General features: G+C 39.1%; 3 protein-coding genes across 5 annotated transcripts in view; 2 read left to right on the plus strand and 1 right to left on the minus strand.

Moving 5' to 3' along the window:
* camk1db (calcium/calmodulin-dependent protein kinase 1Db) overlaps positions 1-2,751 on the plus strand; it is a 34,194-nt gene extending 31,443 nt beyond the window's left edge. Inside the window, exon 11 of the mRNA XM_024281828.2 lies at positions 960-2,751. Coding sequence (XP_024137596.1) covers positions 960-1,114 — 155 coding nt within the window. The 3' untranslated portion in view covers positions 1,115-2,751. The remainder of the gene's footprint in view (positions 1-959) is intronic.
* A 778-nt stretch (positions 2,752-3,529) lies between these two features.
* ucmab (upper zone of growth plate and cartilage matrix associated b) lies at positions 3,530-8,450 on the minus strand. The gene is made up of 5 exons (XM_024280894.2): positions 7,682-8,450; positions 7,520-7,582; positions 7,344-7,439; positions 4,359-4,457; positions 3,530-4,271 (listed from the first exon to the last, which is right to left on the minus strand). The coding sequence occupies exons 1-5, from the start codon at positions 7,743-7,745 to the stop codon at positions 4,174-4,176; spliced, it is 420 nt and encodes a 139-aa protein (XP_024136662.2). The 5' UTR covers positions 7,746-8,450; the 3' UTR covers positions 3,530-4,173.
* Positions 8,451-9,460: 1,010 nt separating this feature from the next.
* The window catches only part of LOC112151819 (cyclin-dependent kinase 17), a 26,559-nt gene continuing 12,894 nt past the window's right edge, over positions 9,461-23,125 (plus strand). The window contains exons 1-2 of one of the 3 annotated variants that reach the window (XM_024280889.2): positions 9,461-9,899; positions 19,575-19,723. In XM_024280889.2, coding sequence (XP_024136657.1) covers positions 19,597-19,723 — 127 coding nt within the window. In that variant the 5' untranslated portion in view covers positions 9,461-9,899; positions 19,575-19,596. Of the gene's footprint in view, positions 9,900-10,152; positions 10,463-19,574; positions 19,724-23,125 lie in introns of those variants that run through there. The other 2 variants (XM_024280890.2, XM_024280892.2) reach the window with 2 other exon arrangements.

Genomic DNA, 23,125 nt, shown 5'->3' on the forward strand with positions numbered 1-23,125 from the left:
TCCAAGGAGACTATCTTATCTGAGAGAGCATCTCTCAGGTGTTTAGGACCCAGTATCATGACCTCATGACCTGTTCAAACAGGTGTCATAAATACAGGTAACGAGTGGAGGACAGAGGATCCTCTTACAGAAGAAGTTACAGGTCTGTGAGAGACAGAAATCTTGTTGTTTCTTATTGACCAAATACTTATTTTCCACCATAATTTACAAATAAATTCTTTAAAAATCAGAAAATGTAATTTTCTGAATTCTTTTTCTCATGTTGTCTCTCATAGTTTAGGTAAACCTATGATGAAAATTACAGACTTCTCTAATCTATTTAAGTGGGAGAACTTGCACAATTGGTGGCTGACTGAATACTTTTTTGCCCCACTGTATGTAAGAAAATTTCATCCTAATTAATTTTATATACTTTTATTCATTTAAAAAAAATCAAAATTCTTTCATTATTAAATTTCTTAACTAAAACATTTATTTCATATTTATCAAAACCATTTTTGGAGATATAACAGTTTTTGTGCTGTTTTATCAAGGATTTTGTTTTTATTAGTTTTATTTCAACTGAACTAAGAAGATATATATATATATATAAACATTTTTTTTAATCTAAATAGTATGCTGATCTTCAAAGATCGTTGGTTCCAGAACTACAACTTACTGTTTTTAACAGGTGATGTCTATTTATGCCAATATGCTATAAAATACTCTTCTCACCTTAAATTAGCATCTTTTTTATAAACACAAGTGCATTATTATTTCTTTCATAGCTGAAAATAAATTCATTCATTAACTAAAAAGTCTAAAATAATAATCAGTTTTCATCTTAACCCTAATTTATTTAGCTGTTGCAGTGATGTGTCTTTCTAAAAACTAATGTGATTTGCCTACTATTTAATGCAGGTCTTTGTGTTTGTGCACAAATGAAATTAACTTTAAAAGCTTTCCTTTTGTCCTCACAGGTCCTCCCATATCACCTCTACCGTCCGCTGTTAAAGTGTTCAATCAGGACTCTGACGCCTCCGCTCCGGCTCCACGGGATGACTCTCCAGCGGTGGCTGAGCCGCCACGACCGCGACCCTCCACTGTTACCGTCATCCACACGGGGACTAAATGACGCCAGGTTCCGCGGGAGGTGAGCTGGGAGACCACAGAGCTTTGAGACGTGGGGGGAGTTAATCAAACCAAGCCCCCTGCCCAGGCTTCGTGAATCAGTATCGTCGCCCAGTTCTCCAATCCCGCAACCTCCCGTTGGTTTCTGGCAAGCGTGGGAGGAATTTCCGGAGCGCTGGCTCCGCTCCGTTTAGCATGGCTGAATCTGTACAGAGACCTGGAGGTCTCGCCTGAAAAGTGTGACCTGCTGTGAGAGGTCCACAAAAAGATGACGCTGCTGTCTGGTTTTCTGTTTTCTTGACTGTGACGGGACACTCCGATGTATGCCTTGTGTAAATATTCTGCCTGGATTCGTTGTCATGTTTATGCAAGTGAAACATAAGCTTCAAACTGTGGTAAATACCTATAACTTCACCTGCACCCAGAACTCCGCTTGGTTCGCACAGCTCTCGTTAACTTGCTGCGATATTTTTCTCGCGATGGCTCACAGCGCACCGACTTCCAGCAAAACGGCAGTCAGTTTAGTGTCTGCTTTTTGGATGTGTAATCGCTGAACCTGGGCAGGACAAACCCAATCACTGATGACCGCAGTGGGCTGGTGCACTTATGTCTTGGTGTATTTATTTTCTTATATCACTCATTTATCATAAAACTGGACTAAAAGCTACTGTATTATCTGTCAAAAATAGAGGATTACTGAGAGATTTTTTTTTGTTTTTTGTTATGGGTCTGAAGTCTTCCCCGACCACAGGAGGGCGCCACGGGTTGTTGCTTTATGACCAGTTCTCAGGGATCTGCAGGGACATGAACATGAAGCTAACCAAACTTCTCAATATGATCAAGCACTGATTTTTCTTTTTAATCCAAATTATTATTAAATTATTTAAATGTTCAAACAAAAATTCTCCTAATTTGCTGGTACGGACATCTTTTCTTATCCAGGCGGATCTTTTAAAATAACTTTAAAGGAGATGTTCCTTTGTGATGTGAGCAAAGTAAAATACAAAGCGAGGAATTCCGATTGGTCGTCCCATTGCAGTCAGGTCAGTATTGTACAGTTGAGTCGTATAAATATTGTGCTCTGCTTCCGCTCATGATCTGGCAGCTCTGGGAGCAGCTCAGTCACTGTATTTAATCACTGTGCTTTCATACCAGCCTGTTGAATTTCACAGAAAGACTCTTTGTCCTTCTGTCTCCCACTCGTTCTCCAGAGACTTTCACACAGAGAGGAGATGGGATCTGTCTTTGTATTTTCTCTGTGGTGCCTCTATTTAATTTCACTCACCTAACATGAATGTGTGTGTGTGGGGATGGGGGGAATACATGTGAACATGCCCGACTCAAAGGGCTTTGCAGTCTTGAATCATGCACAACTCTGGTAAATATTGAAATGGATTTGAGCATCTACTTATTGTAAATACAAAGCTCTACAGTATTTACTCTGAACTTGTGTGTATTCTTTGATTATTTTTTTTTCACAGTAATATTGAGAGACAGTAAAAGACGCAGATGAAAGGCTGTTTATGCTTTTATTGAAACTAAATATGAAATTACAATTTTCACACATCACTACAGTAAATATATATGAAGCGGTTCACACTGATGCTCCTATATGTAATGAAAATAAAAGTTTGAATTTGATGGAAGTGAAAAGGAACATGACTTTGTCGTGGCGTTTAAGCTTTGATACATCCGTGAAACTAGGTGGTAGTATCATGGTTTGGGGCTGAAAAAATAATTGTGAATCTCAGGACATTGGATGTGGAGAAATAACTATTTCATCACAGAATGACAAAAACTACATATTTAAAATTGTCCTCCATTGTGGCTCTTTGGTTAACATAAAATGTTTTAAAACATTTTGCAAAGTAATTGTATAGGAAAAAGTAAGAAAGTAGTAAAGTTAAAAAAAATAGTAAATTAACTTAAACTTTATTTAGCATTTGAAGGACGATATGGATCATTCAATGGGGATCCTAACAACAGTAGATGTAATTCTCCAGCAATCCATCAATATTTTATCAACGTCTTTCTGACACATTTGGACTTCATTTGAGCTTTATTTATCACAGAAAATCAATTTATTGGCAGTAAGCACAACCAGAATTAAAGACACGTTAAGTTAAAATCCACTGGATTATAAAACAGATTTTTTATTTTTACCTCATGGTTTTAATATATGGTAGAGGTCACTTCATTAGCTCTGATTTAGTTTTTGTTGGTTGTATTTATGAATTCTATGGTGTAGGATGTCTTTTATTTTGAAAGGAAGTCATGCAAAACTATTTCATATTTTTTAAAGGTATTTTCTTAATGTTTTTGTTTTATTTATGTCAAAAAACACTATAGTTTATTTAAATGTATTCTGTCAGTAACAAAAACATAAATATAAATCAGTATCTTATTTTTCTAAAGGGTGAGTGAAGACTTTGGGGCTCCTACTGGGTTTTGGTTGGTGAGTAATCGACCCGAATGGCTCTATAAGTGTTGAAGGCTGCAGACCTCTGATCTAACCCAACTGCTGATTTTTAAATGAACTTTAATGAGTAAAAAGCAAGATTCTTCTCAAGAGAAAACAGGACATTAAGCTGGTCTGTACAGAAATAAATGCAAAGCAGATACGAAGTTACTGATTGATTACTTTCGGAGAAGTTTCAATCTGATTTCTTCTGTCTTATAAAGAAATGACAAGATAAAGGATTTAAGTTTATAAAAAAGTTTTTAAGTTTAGTTGTTTTTTTTCTTTTTTTTGGTTTCTTAGAATTGTACCTCATTTTATATGTAAATATAAAAAATATATTTTAAAATTATTTTAAATTTGCCCTTTAAATGTGAGATTTAAGATATACTATGCTGTGATGTCATTTATCCCTAATATTTATAACAAACACTAATATAGCTGTGAAGAAGTTGGTTATTTTGTGATATTTGGAAGTCTATTTAGTTTTCTTAAAGGTTTAAAATGGAAAAATATTGAATCAAAGTTGTAAATATTTTTGCTTGAACGTCTACATTATGACACTTGAGTTCTGCTCCGCCCCCCTGCATCTGCGCTCCGGGGTGTCAGTTGGAGTGATGGTTGGACTCGTGGGGTGGATGCATGCCGTCGTAGTGGAACTCCCTCCACTGTTCCGTACTCTCTCTGCTCCTCTCGTTTACCTCTGAGGACATCAGGAGGACATGTTAGCACTCCTGATGATTCAGCTCTGGATGCTGCTGCATCACAAACAGAGGAAAGCGTCACAGACCGTCGTTATCCTCCTCGGCGTAGCTCTCAAACTCGTTCCTCTTCTCCTCATGGAACTCTCTCTTCCGCTCGTCAGCAGCTAAAACCTGTCTCTGCTCAGCTGGACACAAACAGGAAGATTATTGTTAAATCATGTTCATCCTCATTCAGAAGGTCTGATTAGGAGATTGTTTCATATCAAAAATGTTCCAGTGCGAAACATGTAATTTAGTTTACTTTTGGCATCAAAATTTCACATTTCCTTCATTTTAACTTATTAATTTTACCAATAAGAAAAAATATATATTGTGGTTTGTCAGAAAATGAAACTTAAACTGTGACAGAGTTAGCCTACGTTTGTGCTTTGATAGATGATTGAAACTCATTTTATGTGCACTTTGATATTTAAGGCAACACTTTAAAAAGAGGAAATTAGAGCTGGGTATTGATAATAATTTGGTAAATGGTGTATACTTGAATAGTGCTTTTCTACCTTCCTCAAAGGCCCAAAGCACTTCACAGTCACAGAATAGCATTCACACACTGGTGATGGCTCCGCTGCTAAACACTGGTGCCAACCTTCCACCAGAGGAAATTCTGGGTTCAGTGTCTTGCCAAAGGGCACTTCGACACTCGAATATCCAGAATCAATTCAGTTCCATTCATCAGGATTCACCAAATTCACATGGATCAGTTCGATTCACGATTGTTTTCTTATTCTTTCAATCCACTCAATTCAATTCGATGTTCATTTACTCAACAATGTAGGTTTAGGCGACCCAGCGCTAGCATTAGCCGTCCTATGGGAAATTCCATTAAACATTAGCATCAAGCTAGCGGACTTTAGCTTTGTGTTCTAGATCGATCTCTACTTTTACGGATTGATTATTGATCTTTTAAGCTTAGATCGATTCAAATCGATTAATCGACTTTATCAACCGAGCCTTATAGAGGAAATATTTCAAATGCTTTTCAGCATGTTTCCCAAATTTGGAAGCTATTTCAAAAGCAGCAACTTTGTTTTTAAATCGTGCAAAAATCTGATCTGAAGAAGGCAAAAACTCCTACAAGGGCCTTGAATTTAGAATATTCTGCTCTTCATGTGACGTCAGTAAAACTCATTTTAGCTGCAGCGGCAAAAGTTGCAGCATGAAAGGTTTGAAGCTGCAAATCTAACCTTTACAAAAGAAAGGTCAGGCCCTTTGACCTTTTTTCAGCTTATGTTTATACATGCAGAGGTGCATGCTGGGAGTTTAGGTTGAAAATGAGAAGATTTGACAGGATGAATTAGAATTACATTTTTGTTTATTTGTTTTCAATCTCTGTAAAGTAAAACCCAGGATTAAATTCATAAACTTAACTTTCTGTTGAAAGAAAGTGATCAAAAATAAATGAAAATATTGAAATATTTAGGACATTCTAACTGGCTAAATACTTTGATTTAGCAAAGCACCACTTTAAAAGTCTCTGTGTCAACACTGCTGGTAAACCGGCCCCTGAAGCAGCTGGTATTCATTTGATAAATCCTTTTTTTATAAGGAGGGTCATCCTTTCGTGTCAGCAGAGACTGCAGAGGAAAGCTTGTTTGTCTCATTTTTTCTGTTTTTTTCCCCTGACCCCCGTCTGCCTGGATGTTGGCACATTCCACATTCAACATCCAACTGCTCACCCACTCACTCCATCCATCCCTATCTGTTCTTCTGCTCTGCCGTCCGTCTATTTTTCCCCTCAGCAGCACACAGCCAGTTTGTTGCCACATACAGATCGCATTGCATAATTTGGATGTGAAGGAGCACAGTGTGCTCACACTTTGCCACTGGAAGAGCTGCATTCGTGTTTTTTCTTTCAGTCATCTTGTTGGACAGTTTGAGAAATACTTGTATGTGCTGCAGGATGAGAGCCGAGCTCCGTCTTGGCCTGTGGCTCCTGCTGCCGCCTCCAGCAAGAAAACAGGTTTGAGGTATTTCCTGGTCAGGCCAAGTCCAGAATAATGAACAGCTGGCGGCGGCTGCTGCGGCTGCTGCTGCTACGGTTACACGGACATGTTTGGCCCTAAAGCAGATGAAGCTCGGCAGGTTATTCCTTTTACTAATAACAGGATTAACCAAAGACATACGCATCTACTCAGATTTTATTATTTTAGCACATCTTTACATATTTTTACATCAAAAATGGGGAAAAAATGGAGAAAAGGAGCACTAAATGTATTCATTCTGAGAAGGGGATTTTTTATGTTCTCATTGCATCACTTAAAAGATAAATCCAAAACTAAAAACAGATTGTACTTAACCCTTTGCAGTCCTTTCTGAGCCTTTTTTCTTCTTTACTATTTGATTGATGAATTCATCTTTAGAACTACTTTAGTGGCAATGCTTTAAACCCATATTTTCAGTACAATCTCAGATTATTTTTGATCATAATTATTCCACAATGAACCTGAAAATGTCTAATATGTTCAACTCCGAGTGGTCGATTTTTTTTCTTTTTTTTCCTGCAAAAATCCCATAAATAACAATTTTTATGCTTTAGAACAAAATACAAACATGTAGACACAAAATAAAAATGTATAAATGCACAAATGAAGCAATGGCAAGATCAAAACTATGTGAAAAATGACTAAAAAACAGGTGAACCTCCTCTGAACTACAAAATGATTTATTCCAAGGGAAATCACAACAGTGTCATAACTTTAGTTTTGGTTTAAACAATAAGTTTTAAAGCTAAAAACTTTACATTTTTGATGAAAACTACCCCAATGCTGGGAGTCGCTTTTATTCCTGCATTGTAAACAGTCAATGTGATGCAGCAAACTTAACACCTATTAGTTTAGCTATTTTATACATTTACACTGATATGTTTCTTTAAAGTCAATAACTTTGCATTGATTAAACGTTTTTTAACTTATAACAGAATAGTTTTTAAATAATATAAATGCATCTTGAAGCATCCACAACCTGAAATTTACCACACTAATGAGACAGAGCTCTCCCAGTGACCCCAAACTCACCGTCGAGCTCATCCTGAGACTTCACAGCCCGTCTGCTGCGCCTCCTGAAGAAGTTTGCAGCCTCGGCCTCTTTCATGAAGATTCTCCTCAGCGGACCTGCAGAGGAAACGGGTTCAGCTCAGAACTCAGAGGTCTAAAAAATAAAAAAGTATAGGATGAGCAGAAACAAAGCTGACCCTGAGGATTCATAACGCTGTCTCTGCTGCTGGCCACAGCTGCAGAGTCGGCCTCTGGAGACACTGCATTTGAGGGCAGAAGATTAAGAAATCTGAACCAAATCACTGATTATAAAGTCCATAATTGGGAAAAAAAGAGAAGATTCTGTTCATTAGACTGACAGGAGACAGCGACAAACGCAGCAAGGAGAGCCAGGGGGGTGGCGTGTGTCCACGACATCTTCATCTCTGTGTCTGAAATGTTGAGAGGTGTTAGGAGTGAAGGAGGGAGAGATGAATGAGACTCCTGGAGGAAGAGCTGCCTGCCTGTCTGAGCAGGGAGGGAGGGAGTGACCCCCACACATCTGATAAGAAGCTGAAGGCAGCAAACAACAGAGAGCTTTGACGTGACAGGCAAGAGTGTGAATTTTGGTTTGACTTTATAAATTTAAAAAAAAAAGTTTTTCTTTTACACTTCTCCTTGGAATTAAAGTCATTTTATGTGATATAGTGTGATATGGGGCTATTTTTTTCATTCACTGCAGCAAAAACACCAGTTTTAACAAATAAAATACGCTTTTCTTGTTAGTTTACACATTTTTCATGAGGGGTTATGAATAAAAACACGAAAAACAACAACTTTGCCCCAGTGCTCACAGAAGAATCCTGTTAAACGTGTCCCCTCCTTGAAGCTGCAATGGGCCCCTCGACAGGACCGCTCTCTCTGCTCTGCATCAAGTTGTGCTGGAAAGTATGCAGACTTGTGTTTGCTCCGTTTTATGCCAGCGTGAATCCTGGCTGTGCCCCAGAAAAGAGTGAATGTTTACATTGTTTTGTGAGGAAACCCAAAGCAGTGGGATTGTTAATCAGGCGAGTGAGGGGAAATTAAAAGGGGGTCAGGTATGAAGAGGTTTCCTGGCTGGGATGGGGAAGATACCTGGAAAACTGAAAAAAAAACATAAAAAAATCTTAAATATTATTGTTTTTTTTAACATGTGTTTAAAAAAAAACAAAAAAAAAACACAGAAAGTGACATTTTCACATGATATGCAGATTTCATTGGCTTAAAACATAAGAAAGACGTTATAATAAATACAAAATGAGCAAAAGACAGCTACTACAACATGAATGTGTGATACAAGCCTGTAAATAAATATAAAAACCATACATCAAACTCATGTTTCTGACAGAAAATATTATATTTTCAATACTTTTACAAATGTATTAGCAGAACCCTTGAAATGCTTAAGAATTCCTGTAAAAAAACACAATTTACCTTATTTTATAAACATATATATATAAAAGTATTAGATTAATAAAAAAATATTCTTCTGTGAAGTTTCTTTCTAACTAGGCACATTGTAGGCAACTTTTCTGTATCAAGACAATTTGAAGAAAAGTAACAAAGGCACCCTTTAACAATTCAAAACAAGTTTGACATTAAACATGATAAATCACCTTTTTAAGTAGAGTTTGAAAAGAAAAAAAGAACTGTTTAAACACATTAAATGGTTATTCCTGCATTATTCAAATGTAAAAAACAAACAAATAACTAAATAAATCAACAAAAAAAGTAAAAAGACCAATTCATATTAATTTTATGGTGAAAAGACGGCTCCAAAAATATTATAGATCGACAAAATAATTAAAATACTATAGTATTTGGTCAAAAATATATTTTGAATTATTTCTAAGAATTTACTTTTTCTTTTTTAATTGAAGAAAAAAAAGTTTTAGTAGCATAAAGTACCTCTAGCAGTACATTTTTCCGTAATTTGATGTAAAAAATGAAAAAAAAAAAATAAACCATGTGGAATTTTTAATGGTATTACTTTGTAAACTCAAACTGTGATGTTTAAATTCACCTGACTGTGGTTTATCATTTCTGCTCATCAACCTTTCAAATATATATGATTTATCTTTAGTCCAGTAGAGGGCGCTGTGGGGTCAAATTTGTACGGAGTGGGTCATGTGCTGAAGCTGCCGCTAGGTGTCGCTGCTTCCCCGCGGTCACGTCGATAGCCCGGCGGCGGTGTGGTGGCAGAAGACAGCGTCAGCTGGCGGAGAGGACTCACTGAGATCAAGCAGCAGCCGTCGTCCCACACGCTGCCATGGTCTCATCGACGGAAACCTTCACGAAAGCACTTCCTTCTCTCCTTTCGGGGGACAAACTTTAAACACTAGAGGTACTCACGGCGCAGCGGGATGCCACGACCCCAGTGAACAAGGCGACAAGGTGGAACGGAAAGTATCGACCACACGGAAACCACAAAGAAGGAGGAGAAGAAGAAGAAGCAGTTGGTTGCTCTTTTTTTCACCCCTCGAAAGGAAAGACGGCATCCGGCCTGAGAAGAAGCTCCGAGGTCGGGGACTCCGGTCGGAGCCACGCCAATCGCTTCTGGTGCGAGTCGTAATATTTTTGTGTTTGTGGTTTTTACTCGGGTTAAATGTGAACTTTATGCTGTTTTCGATTGTAGAATAGTGTTTTATCAGACCACACAGCAGCAGTGAGTAGTTCTCAAGCGGGGGACTTTAGTCTTCAGCCGCATCGAATAAAACACCTCAACAGAAGCAATGGCGGGTAAAAAAAACAAGGCACGCGGGACGAAAAGATGTGACATTTGGGAGGCGAATTGTTGACGTTGAAACATTAACTTCGCTGCTCCAAACTGTTGACTGCTGTCATGAAGTCTGACCAAGCGGTGACATGAATGTGCTGCGCGCGGCGGACGCTCGGTTGACCCTCGTCTCCGAGATGTTTTGACGGGGTAAAACTACTTCTTGAGACCGACCGGTGGAGCTGAAGCCGCGGACGGACAGCGCGAGCGGCTTAAAGCGGCCACAGCTGCTGCGTTTGGAGGCCGAGACGGCAGCCTGCTCGGTAAACACACGGAGGAGGAGCCGCTTGTGAGGAGCTCCGCAGCTGTCAGGGAATTCCTGAGCTCCCAGCGTCTCAAGAAGTCGGTCAGTGTAGGAAAGCCACAAGGCTGAACGCTTTTATTTTGATAGGACGTCGTCGCGCGGACTCTGTCGCACATATTTTTGCTAGAAAACAAGCTAGCTGCATATGTTTGGGGGTGGATTTTCTTTAAAGAAATAACATTCTGACATTCAAAAAGATAAAATAACTTCATTTTTGTATCTAAATTGTAAAAAATACTTTGATATAATGACATAAAGACACTTTGTACTCTATAATTTGAAATTTTCTTTAAACTGATGCTATCACAACATTCTTGAAGCTAAAAATTGTTACACAACAGTGTTTAAGACCCGCATTCTAATGTTTACTAAACAAAATCCTAGTAATATTGCTTTAAAAACTCGTATTTTTTGTGTAAAAGTGTAAATATTCAACCAAATTGGGATTGGAAGCAGGCTTAACTTAAAATAACAATAAATCTTTATTAATATTAAATCAATCTGAGAAAATTAACATGAATTAATCAAGTGCACTAACTTAAATTGCTTTAAAAATTATTAATTAAATAATCTTAATTAAAATAGTTTTATGAATGAGTCCCAATTTTGTTTATTACTCGTTTTGTGAAGTATTTTTCTAAATTAAATCAAATTGATATTTTACATTTTTAAAAGTCCATATTTTATTAAATTAATTGGTGAATTTTCCTGTAAATCAAAATTGAATTGATTCTAAAAATAACATTTTATACCATAATAAGCTCAACAACTGCTACTCTATTTAAAATACTTTTTATCTATTTGAATGTCTAGAAGCCTCACTGCATCACCTCTGCAACATATTTTTGAATCAGTTTTAACATTTTCTACTTATTAAAGAAGAAATAGTAAGTTTTCTTGATACAAACTCCTATAGAACTCGAGGCCATAATCTCTTAAAACTGGCCCAATGGTTACGTAGTTAAGATTCTCTAGTACAAATTATTTTAGGAACTTATCTTGATATAGTCTAATCTGATTCAGTTGAATTTTGTTTTGAAAGCAGTGAAAATGGAAAATAACTGCTCAGAATCTCATCGATCTATAGCAAACATGTTGCATATATTCTAATTGAGATCCTTCAGTGTTCAAGGAAGATTTAAATTAAAATGGAAACATTTTTTAAACATTATTTGTCCTATAAAATCAGATTTCTGTTCGTTTGATGTTGACCTGCATATCATTAGCAGCTTTTATTTTGAAGGTGAAATGGCTATAAATGACTTGTTTCCTGTGAGCTGGCTTTAGGTTAAAAACCACACGCTGCTGAGCTTCCTTGCAAAAAGCTTGTTGCTGTTGGTTTTTTGGTACATGCTGGAGGGGCAGCGAGCTGTCGGAGCGCCTCACGCCCCCTCGTGTGTCATCTCGATGTGGGGCTGTTCCCTTGGTGAGGGCCTTGGGGATGGCGGTGGCTGGGTAACCTGACCTGTAGGGAAACAGCTGTAGCCACACGCTGCTGATCCCCAGAGTCCCAGAAGAGATCAGATGATGGTCCAGTATGTGAATGCACATGGGCGAAACCGTTCTTTACATAACTTCACGGTGATTTTGTTTCCTTATGTGACGGTTATAAATTCAGATGTGTTGTGAGGACAGATGCCTTTTCACCTGCTCCGTGTGGGGGTATAAATACATGTTCAGAGGTGTTTTTAATCTTAGATTGAGTCCTCCAAAGTGAATCTCAGTCGGTGCGATGACTCTTGGGGTCTCGGGAGCACGACCGTGACTGAACTGGCACTGAAGTGGGACAAGACAGCTGGGTGAAGGTTAATGTGTCACCGCTCTCCTGGGAGCAGCTGCGATGTCGCGGGCACCACTCCTGTCTAAAGATAGCCACGAATACAAACTCTTCCTCTTTTCCAGGCTTCATTAACCCCGGCATGCAGCTCGGCTCTATCACATACAGTTGCCCAACTAAAAAAAGCTCCTGCTTGCAAGTTTGGGCCTCCTCCACGCCCTGATTTTATATCTGTGTTTTAAGGTGTCTGTTGTCATTGAAAAAGCCTGCTCTACATGGGGGCCAGCTGGCTTAGACCCAGTGTACATTCTCCAGTAAGGCCATGGCCTGCGTATCTGTGTTGCCGTCTGGTGCGTTGATGTCTAAAACAGGTGGAGAATATCTGCTGGCTTCATTTTCCATCATCACTTTTGCTGGAATTTGCTTTTCAGCGCATGTCTGCAATTTATTTAAAAAGGCAGACCAATTCCCATCCATTCAGACCCATTTTAGTGAATCAACAAAGCAAAAAAATATAGTTCTGTTAGCTAGGGATGCCACAATTCTTGGTCTAAAACCAAACCTGGATCAAAACTGTACGTCTGCATTGCTCCGATATGGCTAAGCTAGCGGGAGAGAGTGTAAACAGTCGTCACTGAAGTAAGGGCGGGCCTACAACTCAAAGGTGAATTTCTAATGAACTACTGCCACTCTGAGAAGCTCTGTCCAAGAAAACGGCAAACAGCATAAAGACCTCTGAAAACACTGAAGATGGATTAAAAGATTATTGGAGTGGGACTTTAAGAGATAAAGACCCCTTTTATGAGTCAATTGACTGTTTTTTATGTTTAGGTTTTAAAGTTAAGCTTTCATGACAAGTCAGATGATTTAGAATATGGGTTTGCAGTAGTGGGATTCATGTCTTGTTAAGTCTCTTCTAACTTACATCATAATTTTATTATGCTTTGCACTAAAAGTTTGTAGCATTTGATGATAAATGCAGCTAAAAGAAGTGGAATAAAGAGCAGGTTTTGCTTGAGTTCTTCAACACACAGCAGTGGATGATAACAAGGTGGCCCTGAAATGACCACAAAGACTTCTAATAGCTGTTTGTGTTTGCACTTTGAAATGGACACTGATGCTCTGATAACAGCATCCTGCCATCTGCCTTTAGCCGGGGCTCGGTCGGGTTTGGAGGAGCTGCTACTGCTGCAGGAATGAGGGCTGATTGTTCTCTTTCTGATGCTAATGGTGTCAGCCAATGGTGGACAGGTGACTGGAGTCAGGTTTTGATCAGATTGGAGACAGAGGATACCAAACACAAAGCATGGGACGTCGCCACTCGAAAAGAAAAAAAATGTTTTCTTATTCTTTTAGCTTAAAGGGAGCTGCAACTACTTGTGAAATTTTAAGACATTTTGAGAAATTAGTTTCTTAATCTTTGCAGAACTTTTTTTCTTTTACAGTTTTGAATTGACTGTTTTTACAGTTACATTTTTATGGATTTATTTTTGTGACACATCTTTACATCTTCCAAAAATGATTGTATTAAACTTTATAAGTCTTTTTCATCTAAAAAAAACTTTAATTGACAAATAAAAAATAATTTTTACTAATTAAAAATTAATAATTTATTCTTACTGCAATTACTGTTTGGATAAATCTATAAAATGACTGCTCGACTTCCTCACACTTTTAGCTGCTGGAGTATTGTGGTGTAGTTTTCCTTAGACCAAAGGTTAAATCATTGGAAGACTGTGTTCTTTTGAGTTAAATCTGCTTCCTGCCACTTGAAAAATGTGAGCTCCGTGTCCTGGATTCAACCCCTACTTGGCCTGCAGGTCTGGGTTTATCATTCATAACTCATGCTGGGCTTTCATAACAACACTAGACTTTTACTTTACGGATGTAAACCCCCCCAAAAAGGTTAAAACGTTTTTTTTTACTCTCCTATTTACCGTTTTGTTTCATCACCTCAGTTTAACCTATTACGTCATTCAAGCTGATAAATACATTTATTTTGGGGGGAGTTTCATTTTTACAGATGATAAAGTAAAATACCAGTTTAATTATATTCAAGGGGCTAAAGGGCCCTTTGTTATTTAAATTTTGAATGAATTCATTAGAAAAGAAGAAAAAATCTGGATCCGGAGTGGGATTGGAACTCAGTCAAATGATGTTGTGTCCAGAAGAATCCTTCATCAGAAGCTTATGTAACCACATAAGCAAAGGAGAAACAGTGAAATGTCTCTCCAAAAAGAAGTCGCTGTTTTTAGTGCAAACCGACTTCTTTTTGGGGGAATTATTATTTCTGTGTATGTTTTTAAAAAAAATAAAAAATAAAATCTAGCTTTTCAAACCGCAGACAAAAAGTCCTTTCAGACTTTAAATCCCAAAGCCTGGGCTTGTGACTGTGCAAGGTTAAGGTCATTCACACGTGTGCGTGGTGCAGCATGAATGCATAAAAAAGCTACATGGACAGTCTGAGGCAACATATGCTGCCTTCAACATGTTCTTCAAGGATGTCCCTTTGTCCGGCAGTGAGATTCGAACAACCTTCTGCTGGAGTTGGAGGAGAACTTCAATGAAACATAAAGAAGTACAGTTAGTTGCGTTCAGTACAATGAGTGAAAAAACTTTGTTTTGGAAGAAATTGCATGCTTTCTTTCTCTTTTACCTTAAATCTTATCAGTGGTGTTATACAAGCGGGAAATGCTGCTGCTAGACGCTAAAATGAAACAGATGTAGCTGCAGATTTGTAAGGATGAGCAGCAGGTTTATAGAAAAAATATGAAATAATTGTAAAAATATTGCATACGGGTCCAAAAAAAATATCCGTCAGTCACTGATTCTGCGAGTTGTCCCACTTAAAAAACAAGAGTTCTGTAATGTTTATCATAGATTCAACTGTCAGACAGACTGGAATAAAATCTAATTACTGGTATATATTTTTTAAATAATATATTTATACACTGGGACAAGTTATCTTATGTAAGTTTAACTCCTCTGAAGGCTAAATTCACATTTAAAATATTTTATTTTAGTTTTAGTTCTGTGACCTATTAAAGACAATAACTGCAGCATGTTTCATTTTTGTCAATTGATTTGATGATAAATAATGTGTTTGATTTATGAGGACACATTAGCAGCAAAGATTGTTTATTTGTTGGACAGTTTTATCCAGGAAACCCACGCTCGGTCATGTGTGGAGGCAGGCAAGATGCAGAGGGAGCTGCCTGTCACTCAAGGTGCTGTAACCATGGCAGTTGTGTTATTGCGACTGTTGAATCTCACCGCTTGTTGTGTCGCTCATTTGTCCCCATAAGGCTGCAGCCTCTCTAGGACTTCTGGCTTCTCTTCCGTCAGCATGAGCTGTGCCTCGCCAGCGCAGGTGACACGAGTGATGGGTGTGATCGCAGGCTGAGCTGAAAACTGTGTCAGGAAAGACTGAAAGGAGGCAGATTTGATGACACCACTTTTGGGAGCTTAAACACAGTTTGAAGTTTGTGTTGCTGCAGCGAAGGGAAGGCTGTTTGCTTGAATTCTCAGTGCTGCGCAGCTCTGCAGCACGCAGCGTCCCGCTTCATCCCACATGTTTAGAGAAAGCCCCGTTTTTAACTCAGCACAATGCCGCCATTATGTAAGGAACCCCATAATGGAGCCAGCTCCTTCCCTCATGTCCTCATTGTCTCGGGCAGGTTGAGAAAAAGCTGCTCTTTAGAAAGCTGAGCTCACCGTTGAATTATGCCAACTGTGATGGCTGAATCTGTGAATGATGTGGCGGGGGCCCTGTTTTCTTAAAGGCAGTGATGGTACGGGGGTTACTGAACCCGACACGGGCCGTGTAGGGCCTGCGACCTTGTTTGTCCCAGATGGGAGTCACCACGCCGCGGGTCGTGTTACAGACATGCTGCAGCGGTGGAAGCTCCTGAGCTTTGGTTGTAGCTGTATGTTCATCATCATCAGCACGATGAAGAGAAGCACAGAGAGTGCACTGCCATTGTCTAACGCCGCCGCAGCTTCCCTCGCCGCTCTCATTCAGCCTGCATCCGTTTGATGCTGTTTCCTGTTCATGTGACGAGAGGCTGTTTGAAAGTTTGGAGAAGTCTGAGACGGCTTTACCGACCAAACCACAGAGCTGGATTAAGACGAGGGGGGTGGGGCTTCCCTGAGGGATCAAACGAGCAGGCATGCGGTCCCCTGCAGCGCTCTGCATTTTCCACATGAAAAAAAAAAGCAGGAAGGTTTCCATGGTAACGGATCCTGAATCTCTACAGCACTCTGACCTCTCTGTTCCAGCACCCCCCATCCCCACCCCACCCCACCCCATAGCAGATCTGGAGTTCAGACCAGCCTACTTACCGCAGCAGGGATAAAGCTCGGAACATGGATCATTTCCAAAGCTCCACACTTGATCCCAGAGTCGGAGCGTGGGCCAGCTGATATGTATGCGCAGGAGACGAGCCCCCCTCCCTGTTTAGTATGTCTGCTATTGCTGCAAGGATCCCTTCACTCAGAAAGCAGTGGGGCTCCTGGATTGAAGATGGGGTCCTACTCGTAGCTGAGATGAGGTGCTGCACATCGCACACCCTCATAAATTAAGAGCGACTTCTGGATGTTGCCATGGTAACTGAAAACGGATCAAAACCAGCCGGGAAAGTTGATCCTGGTTTGGCACTATGTAACTCTGATTTGAGCTTATCTCATGGAATGTAAACACAACAAAAGATTTTGGCCCGTCCAGAGTGATTTCAGAATTACTGTTGAGCTGCAGCCAACATTAATGGCCTCGGATTCATTTACATATTGAGTTCCATGTTTGTTTTGGAAAAAATATGGCGAAATGCAATTACTCAAAGTATGCTCAGGTCAGAGAAAATTAATGACATTAAAACATATTTTTAAAAAGCAAACAAGTGTGTATTTTATTCAAAGTTCATGCTGCCGGCTGCTTTGAGAAAGCACTGGGCTGAACAGGAGAAGACGGGCTGCTTGCTGGATCTGTCGTATGGCAGAACAGACTGATGTGGAGCGCTTGTGACAAGGCAAAGTTCTTCTCCCTCGTGTTTTCTCCTTGAAGATGAGACTGAATGTGCCTCAACTCAGAACTTTAAATGAGAAGTAGGATTTTTTTTTTGTTGACTCTTTGTTGACAGCTATAACAATGGTCTCTCTGCTGTCTCTTTCTGTCTTGCATGCTGATAATTGGGCTGTGATCCAGCTTCATGTTGCTGCTCTTACTAAGTGGTTTTCCTTCTCAATGAGGTAGGATGTTGCTAGTTTAGATGAATTCTCAGCAGGTCAGCATCCAGCTTGCTGGGTTTTCTACCCAAATTATACATTTGCAAAAAGCTGCAGCTGAGTTGTGTTGTTTAACAATTCCCCATGGTCTATGTGAAATACTGAAATAGATCAGTGGTAGCTATTTGATGAAAAACTCTGTTGAAAAGTTCCTCCTGGCTGATTATGACTGTTATTTTGGAGCAGCATCAGAGGATTCAATTAAAACGCTGAGACTTTTCTGTTAACTTTCAGAGCTGGCTATTGCCTAAGTCTCTTAATAAAATCCCTAAACTCATTGCACATCTTTCAAACATAACTCAAACATATTTTAAACCTGGAAATATTATACAATATTATATTAGGAAGAAATATAAATATAGAAGAAATGAAAGGAAGACATTTTACGAAAATATTTGGCCTTCATTTTATTTTGTTTTTTTATTTTATGAAGTTGTTTTGTTCATGTTTGTTTTTTGTTTGTTGCAATCATAGACGTGTAAATACAAAGCAATATCTATAAGGTTTTGGGAACCAGTACTATGTATATATGTTTATTTTGTTGTAAATTGGACTTTTAATTCTTTCTTCTGCAGCCTGCCTCTAGTGGTTTTTATCGGAACTGCAATATTTGGTACTTCTTGTGTCAAATTAACGTTGAAAGTCGGGAGCGTGGTCTGTACCATTGACTGTCCATTAGAAATGGACACATCATCCCTTCCCTCCTCAAATTCCAAATAGGAAGTACCCGCTGGTTCCAGAAAGCCTAAATTTCTTGGACTTCTAGTAAAAAGTAAAAACAGCTATTACTCAGTCTTTACATTTGTCAGAATAACCATTCTTGCTCTGGTACCTCTTTTTAACATGTTCTTGCTAAACTTAATTTTATTCTCATGAAATATCTTCTTTATCACAAGTTTTCAAGTTATAAACTGTCCAATCAGATGCCTCCGTAAAAGCATGTGGTGCCTGCTGGCCCCCACCTCGAACGTTCAAAACGTTTGACAAGCGATCCCACTTTGAGTGGGAGGGGTGTGGCTTTCCAGACAACTCACTCCTGATTAGCGAGAGTGGTTGCCATAGAAATGATGACTCAGACCGACAAGGACCAATTACTGCTTGTTAGCGTTGTCTTATTCCAAAATGGTGAAGTCCGTTCTGTGGAAAGATGGTGACTGAATTGACTTAATTTGTTGGAACCAGAGATGAGGCATTTTCTGTGGGTGATATCACAGGTGCTTTGTCCATATCTAATATATATGTCAGTTGTCTACACACACTAATGCTTCCTCATGTGACCCTAAACAGATGCTAGCTCACAAGTACCGTTCCTTAATGATTTTATTGAAGGTTTTCCTTGAAGTCTCTAGACATGTAAATCTATGAAAACGTACCTTTAGCCTTCTTGATGTTGGCAACATTTAATGGGGCTGGCCCAATTTAAAAGGGAGCATGAGTCGGACACCAAACCCTGAGGGTTATTTCTTAGTCATGTGCTCTATACCAGCTTTGATTTATTTGTATTTCTGACAGATGCATGTCCAGATCTGCATAAGATGAAGACATGTGGATGAAGTCACAGGGGAGAGGCTTCTTGTAATCTGTAAATGTAATTTCTCGTCAGATTTGGGATCCTCCTTTACTTACATTCACTGTTTCAGTGTCACAATCAGGTGCCCTCTCTGTAATTGTGTCTGGAATGTGCGATGTGATCTACATATGGCCCAGGCTCGCCCTGTGCCATTCAGCATCTAATCCCCCCGGTTTAGGTTTTTACAGCCCGGTGAGCCAGGATTGCACTCCAAAGTAACCCACAAGAATTTCTCACAGCCCTGTCATGCTTTCCCAGGGTGAGGAACGTCAGGTAATATGGCAGAGTGAGCCCAGCCATAATTAGGGCATGAGTGTTTACTCATTTACCCAGCTGGTAATCTCGCCGTTTTTCCGTTTTGTTGTTATGAAACTTGACAGCAGGTGGATGTGTTTGCAGGAAAGATCATTTTATGTAATAAATGGCAAAATGCCAGCAACCAGTTGGGGGAAAGAAAAACAACATGAACACTTTTTTTGCGCAATCTAATGTGATGAGTTTTAATGTTTTCCATTTTGTGCCTTCAGGCCTCCCCTTCCTGAGAGCTCCATGGAGAAGATGAAGCGCTTCAAGCGCCGTCTCACTCAGACGCTGCGAGGTAGCCACACCATCGACGAGTCCCTGTCTGAACTGGCCGAGCATATAACCATAGAGGAGAATGGTCTGAAGGACAACGGTGAGCCGCTAATATTCTACCATTTTCTCTGAATTAGTCCCTTAATTATCTGCAGTCTTTTACATTACCTCAATTATTCAAGTGTTTTTTTTTTTTTTTTAAACCTTATGGGGAATGTGCAGTGAGTCTGTTGCATTGACTGTAGAGAAATGGACTGAGTGACCCCTCCCCCCTCGCATTCCAAACAGGAAGTACCTGCTGGTCCCAAAAAGTTGACATCCCATAGACTTCTATAGAATATTAACAGCTTTTACTGAGTCATTATATTTGTCAGAATTACGTTCTTGCTAATCTGATTTTTTTTTTAAATTACATTTTTGATGTAGCGCAAGTTATTCAAGTTATAAACTAACCAATTAGACTTCTCAATAAAAGTAGTTGGCGTCAATCGAAGCATTTGATGGACAGATTCTCCCAAGCCTGCTTTCAGTGAAAGGGATGTGAGCTTCTAACATCCTCACTCCTGATTGGAAAGAGTGGTCGCCATAGAAATGCAAACTAAGACCGACATAAACAAATCACAATTTACTGAGGACATCTGGTTCCAACACGGTGACGGACATATTGCAGACAAACGGTCACTGAATGGACTTCATTCACACTTAATCAATCCGGTTCTCTTTTACAGTTTTTTGTCATAGAAACACTCTTGAATTTTATTTAACAAATGGTGTCTGTCAAAGTCCAACACTTTTTAAGAGCAATAATGTTTAAGTTTTTTTTTTTTACTTGTAGACTTGTTTTTCCTCCTCTAACCCAGCACCAAAACTAAACATGGTTCTTTTAGTGTTGATGTCACATAGAGAAGTGCACATTTGAGAACCTACCTGACAATCTGCATCTCAATGTACTTTCTTTTTGCTGCTTAAGGAACACGTCCCACTATGTAGAAGGACATACAGTAATAACAAGTGGGCCAGACATAATGGTTGTCTAGGTTAAGGAATCGGGTAACTAGAGGCAACCGCATTCTTCCTGTTAGAGCTGAATTTTACTACTGATGTAACTGGAGTCTCGTCAGTTCAACAAGCAACACTAAGGATTTGTTATACAGACAAAGCAGTTTCCTATTCACTGCAATGTAAAGCATCTTTAGAGCTGAAATTCCCCACTCTGGAAGTCCGGTTTCACAAACTTTGAACCTCTGTCATCTGTTCAGCTCCAAATGTTTTAAATGTTGCTCATTACAATAGTAATTTGGTCCATCAAGATGTTCGTTGTGCGCTGTGGTCATTATGCAAAACATGATTTCCCACAGACCTCTATGGGAAATTGTGTCATCCTTTCCACGTCACGGCAAAACTCAAGGAAATGTGGAAAGATTAGGTCAGAGTTGTGTTATGGAGGGGAAACACCAATGAAATATTATAATGGGGACAGACTTGTTTTGTCGTCATTCTCTTTGTCTTGCATAACAAGCTGGATTCAGTCGTTTATTTAAAAAAAAAAATTGAAAAATTATGACTTTAAATCCCTCAACACAAACCAGGGATCTGTTTCATCCCACCTGCAGAGAAGCAGATTGAGATGGTTTGGGAAGTGGCTTTGTTATTAAAGGATGCTGAGGGAAAGAGAGTTAGAGGAAAACGAGGAGGTTCATGGATGTAGTGAAGGAGGACATGAGGGTTAAGGAGGATGAGAAGGAGAGTGTTAGATGATTCACTTAAATTTATCTGCCCAATAAAAAAATTCAATATGTCAAGATAGAAGTTTTTAATCTAGAAAGAATTGTATCTAAAGCTGACAGAGATCTTAAAAGCAAGTGGAAACAGCATTTAAATTTATATATATTTTTAAGTTATTTACATCATTCACATTTTTCAGGTTCTTTTTCAAAACATTTGTTAGTTTTAAAAAAATCATCAGCATCTTAAATTTGGATGTCTCTGTTTTTTTTAGTACAGGACATGGGCTTTAAAATGATACTTCCCTGTAGACGCTCTCTGATCTGGTCTGTCAGACGCCGCGGTTATCGTTTGTCTGAAACTTGTGGAAGGTCGTGGCCTTCAGGGTGTCAAACCAGAGGCAGCAGCTTATCTCCAAAACTCACAAAACCTACAGGGAGCCATGGAAGGAAAATGTTAGTGGAAAACGAAAACCTTGAGTTTCCATGATTTTAGAGACCAATATATCCTAATGAAATCAGACTTTTTTTTAAGTCGAAATGTCTTTTTCCATTTTGATGCCCCGGTCTGCTCCTTCTCTGGTTGAATGCTAAAAACTTCCCCCTTTGCCCCTGCCAAAGTGAAAGTGTTTTCCCCCTCTTCAATCATTCAGCTTGCCCCCCCCATACGTTCTAAAAACTGACCGGGCTTTTGTGAAGAGCTTTTTGTGTGGTGATTAGTACCAGTTTGGCCAGAGCGCTCTGTTCTTGTGGAGCGGAGGACACGGAGCTGTGGTATGTGTTTGTGTGAGAGAGAGCCACTCATATGGAGGGATTTGAACAGCCCATGTAACAGTAAGTAGAGAAGAGACATAATGGAGTAGCCAGATGAGATCTGATTTGAACTGTGTGATCAGGGAGTGCATTCTGGTTCTGATCTGATTACGCAACTCCCATGACTCAGGGCCAGGAGCAGCAGCAGCCCAGAGACGGGCAGAGGTGGCATAAGGACTTTTTTTCCCTCCTAAAACGTTGAAAAGGTTTAGTACAAATCTAAAAAAATAGCAGACGCTGCTCATTAACATTTTCATGAGACTCAATTTGGATTATTTTACAAGACATGGAAGAGATGTTGACATTCAGACCATCACTGCTTTAACTCAAAATAGTTGTAGTTTAACTAAAACACCATTGTGCTTTGAACGACTTCACCTAGATGCAAAAAAGGACAAATCAGTCCTAAAAAAAACTCCATCTGTGACAGAGCTGACTTCTTTTCTCTCATTCTCCTTTGTTGTTATCATCTCTGTATTGTGTCAATCAGCAACTTCTCAGAATTGTCTTTTTCTCAGTAATTCTCTTGTTTACTCAGTAGGCCTGCTCTCTGCCTAATCCCTCAGTTATTTACACTACAGAACTACAGAGGTTATGAAAGGTGAGAAAACACAAGGGACAGAAAATAGACTAATAAATTCATGTTATAAAAATATATTATTTCAAAATGATTCGTTTTATTTTTACTTCAAGTTCACTTCTCTAAATCTCTGTATTTCAATATTTAGGAGAATTACGGACAGTTGAAACCATAATAAAGCAGGCCCTCACTTCTTTGATAGAAACAAGGGTAAGCTAAGCTGCTAACCAAATAAGGTTTAATGATTTGATCAAGTCTTTTGTTAACACAGCATCAAAGAGCTGTGATTATCCTAAAGAGGTCTTTGAAAAAGAGGAAGTAAATCTTTGTGTAAAACAGTGACAGCAGAAAGGCAGAGCAAAAGTAACATTGCTGCACAGATTAA

This window comes from Oryzias melastigma, linkage group LG6 (genome assembly GCF_002922805.2).
Source record: "Oryzias melastigma strain HK-1 linkage group LG6, ASM292280v2, whole genome shotgun sequence".
NCBI lineage: Eukaryota > Metazoa > Chordata > Actinopteri > Beloniformes > Adrianichthyidae > Oryzias > Oryzias melastigma.

Excerpts from the sequence above, each read along its gene's own strand:
- ucmab (XM_024280894.2), bottom strand. The coding sequence starts at position 7,745 with ATGAAGATGTCGTGGACACACGCCACCCCCCTGGCTCTCCTTGCTGCG. Across the intron at positions 7,440-7,519 it reads CAGCGTTATGAATCCTCAGG|GTCCGCTGAGGAGAATCTTC; the intron begins GTCAGCTTTGTT and ends TTTCCTCTGCAG. Across the intron at positions 4,458-7,343 it reads GTCTCAGGATGAGCTCGACG|CTGAGCAGAGACAGGTTTTA; the intron begins GTGAGTTTGGGG and ends GTTTGTGTCCAG.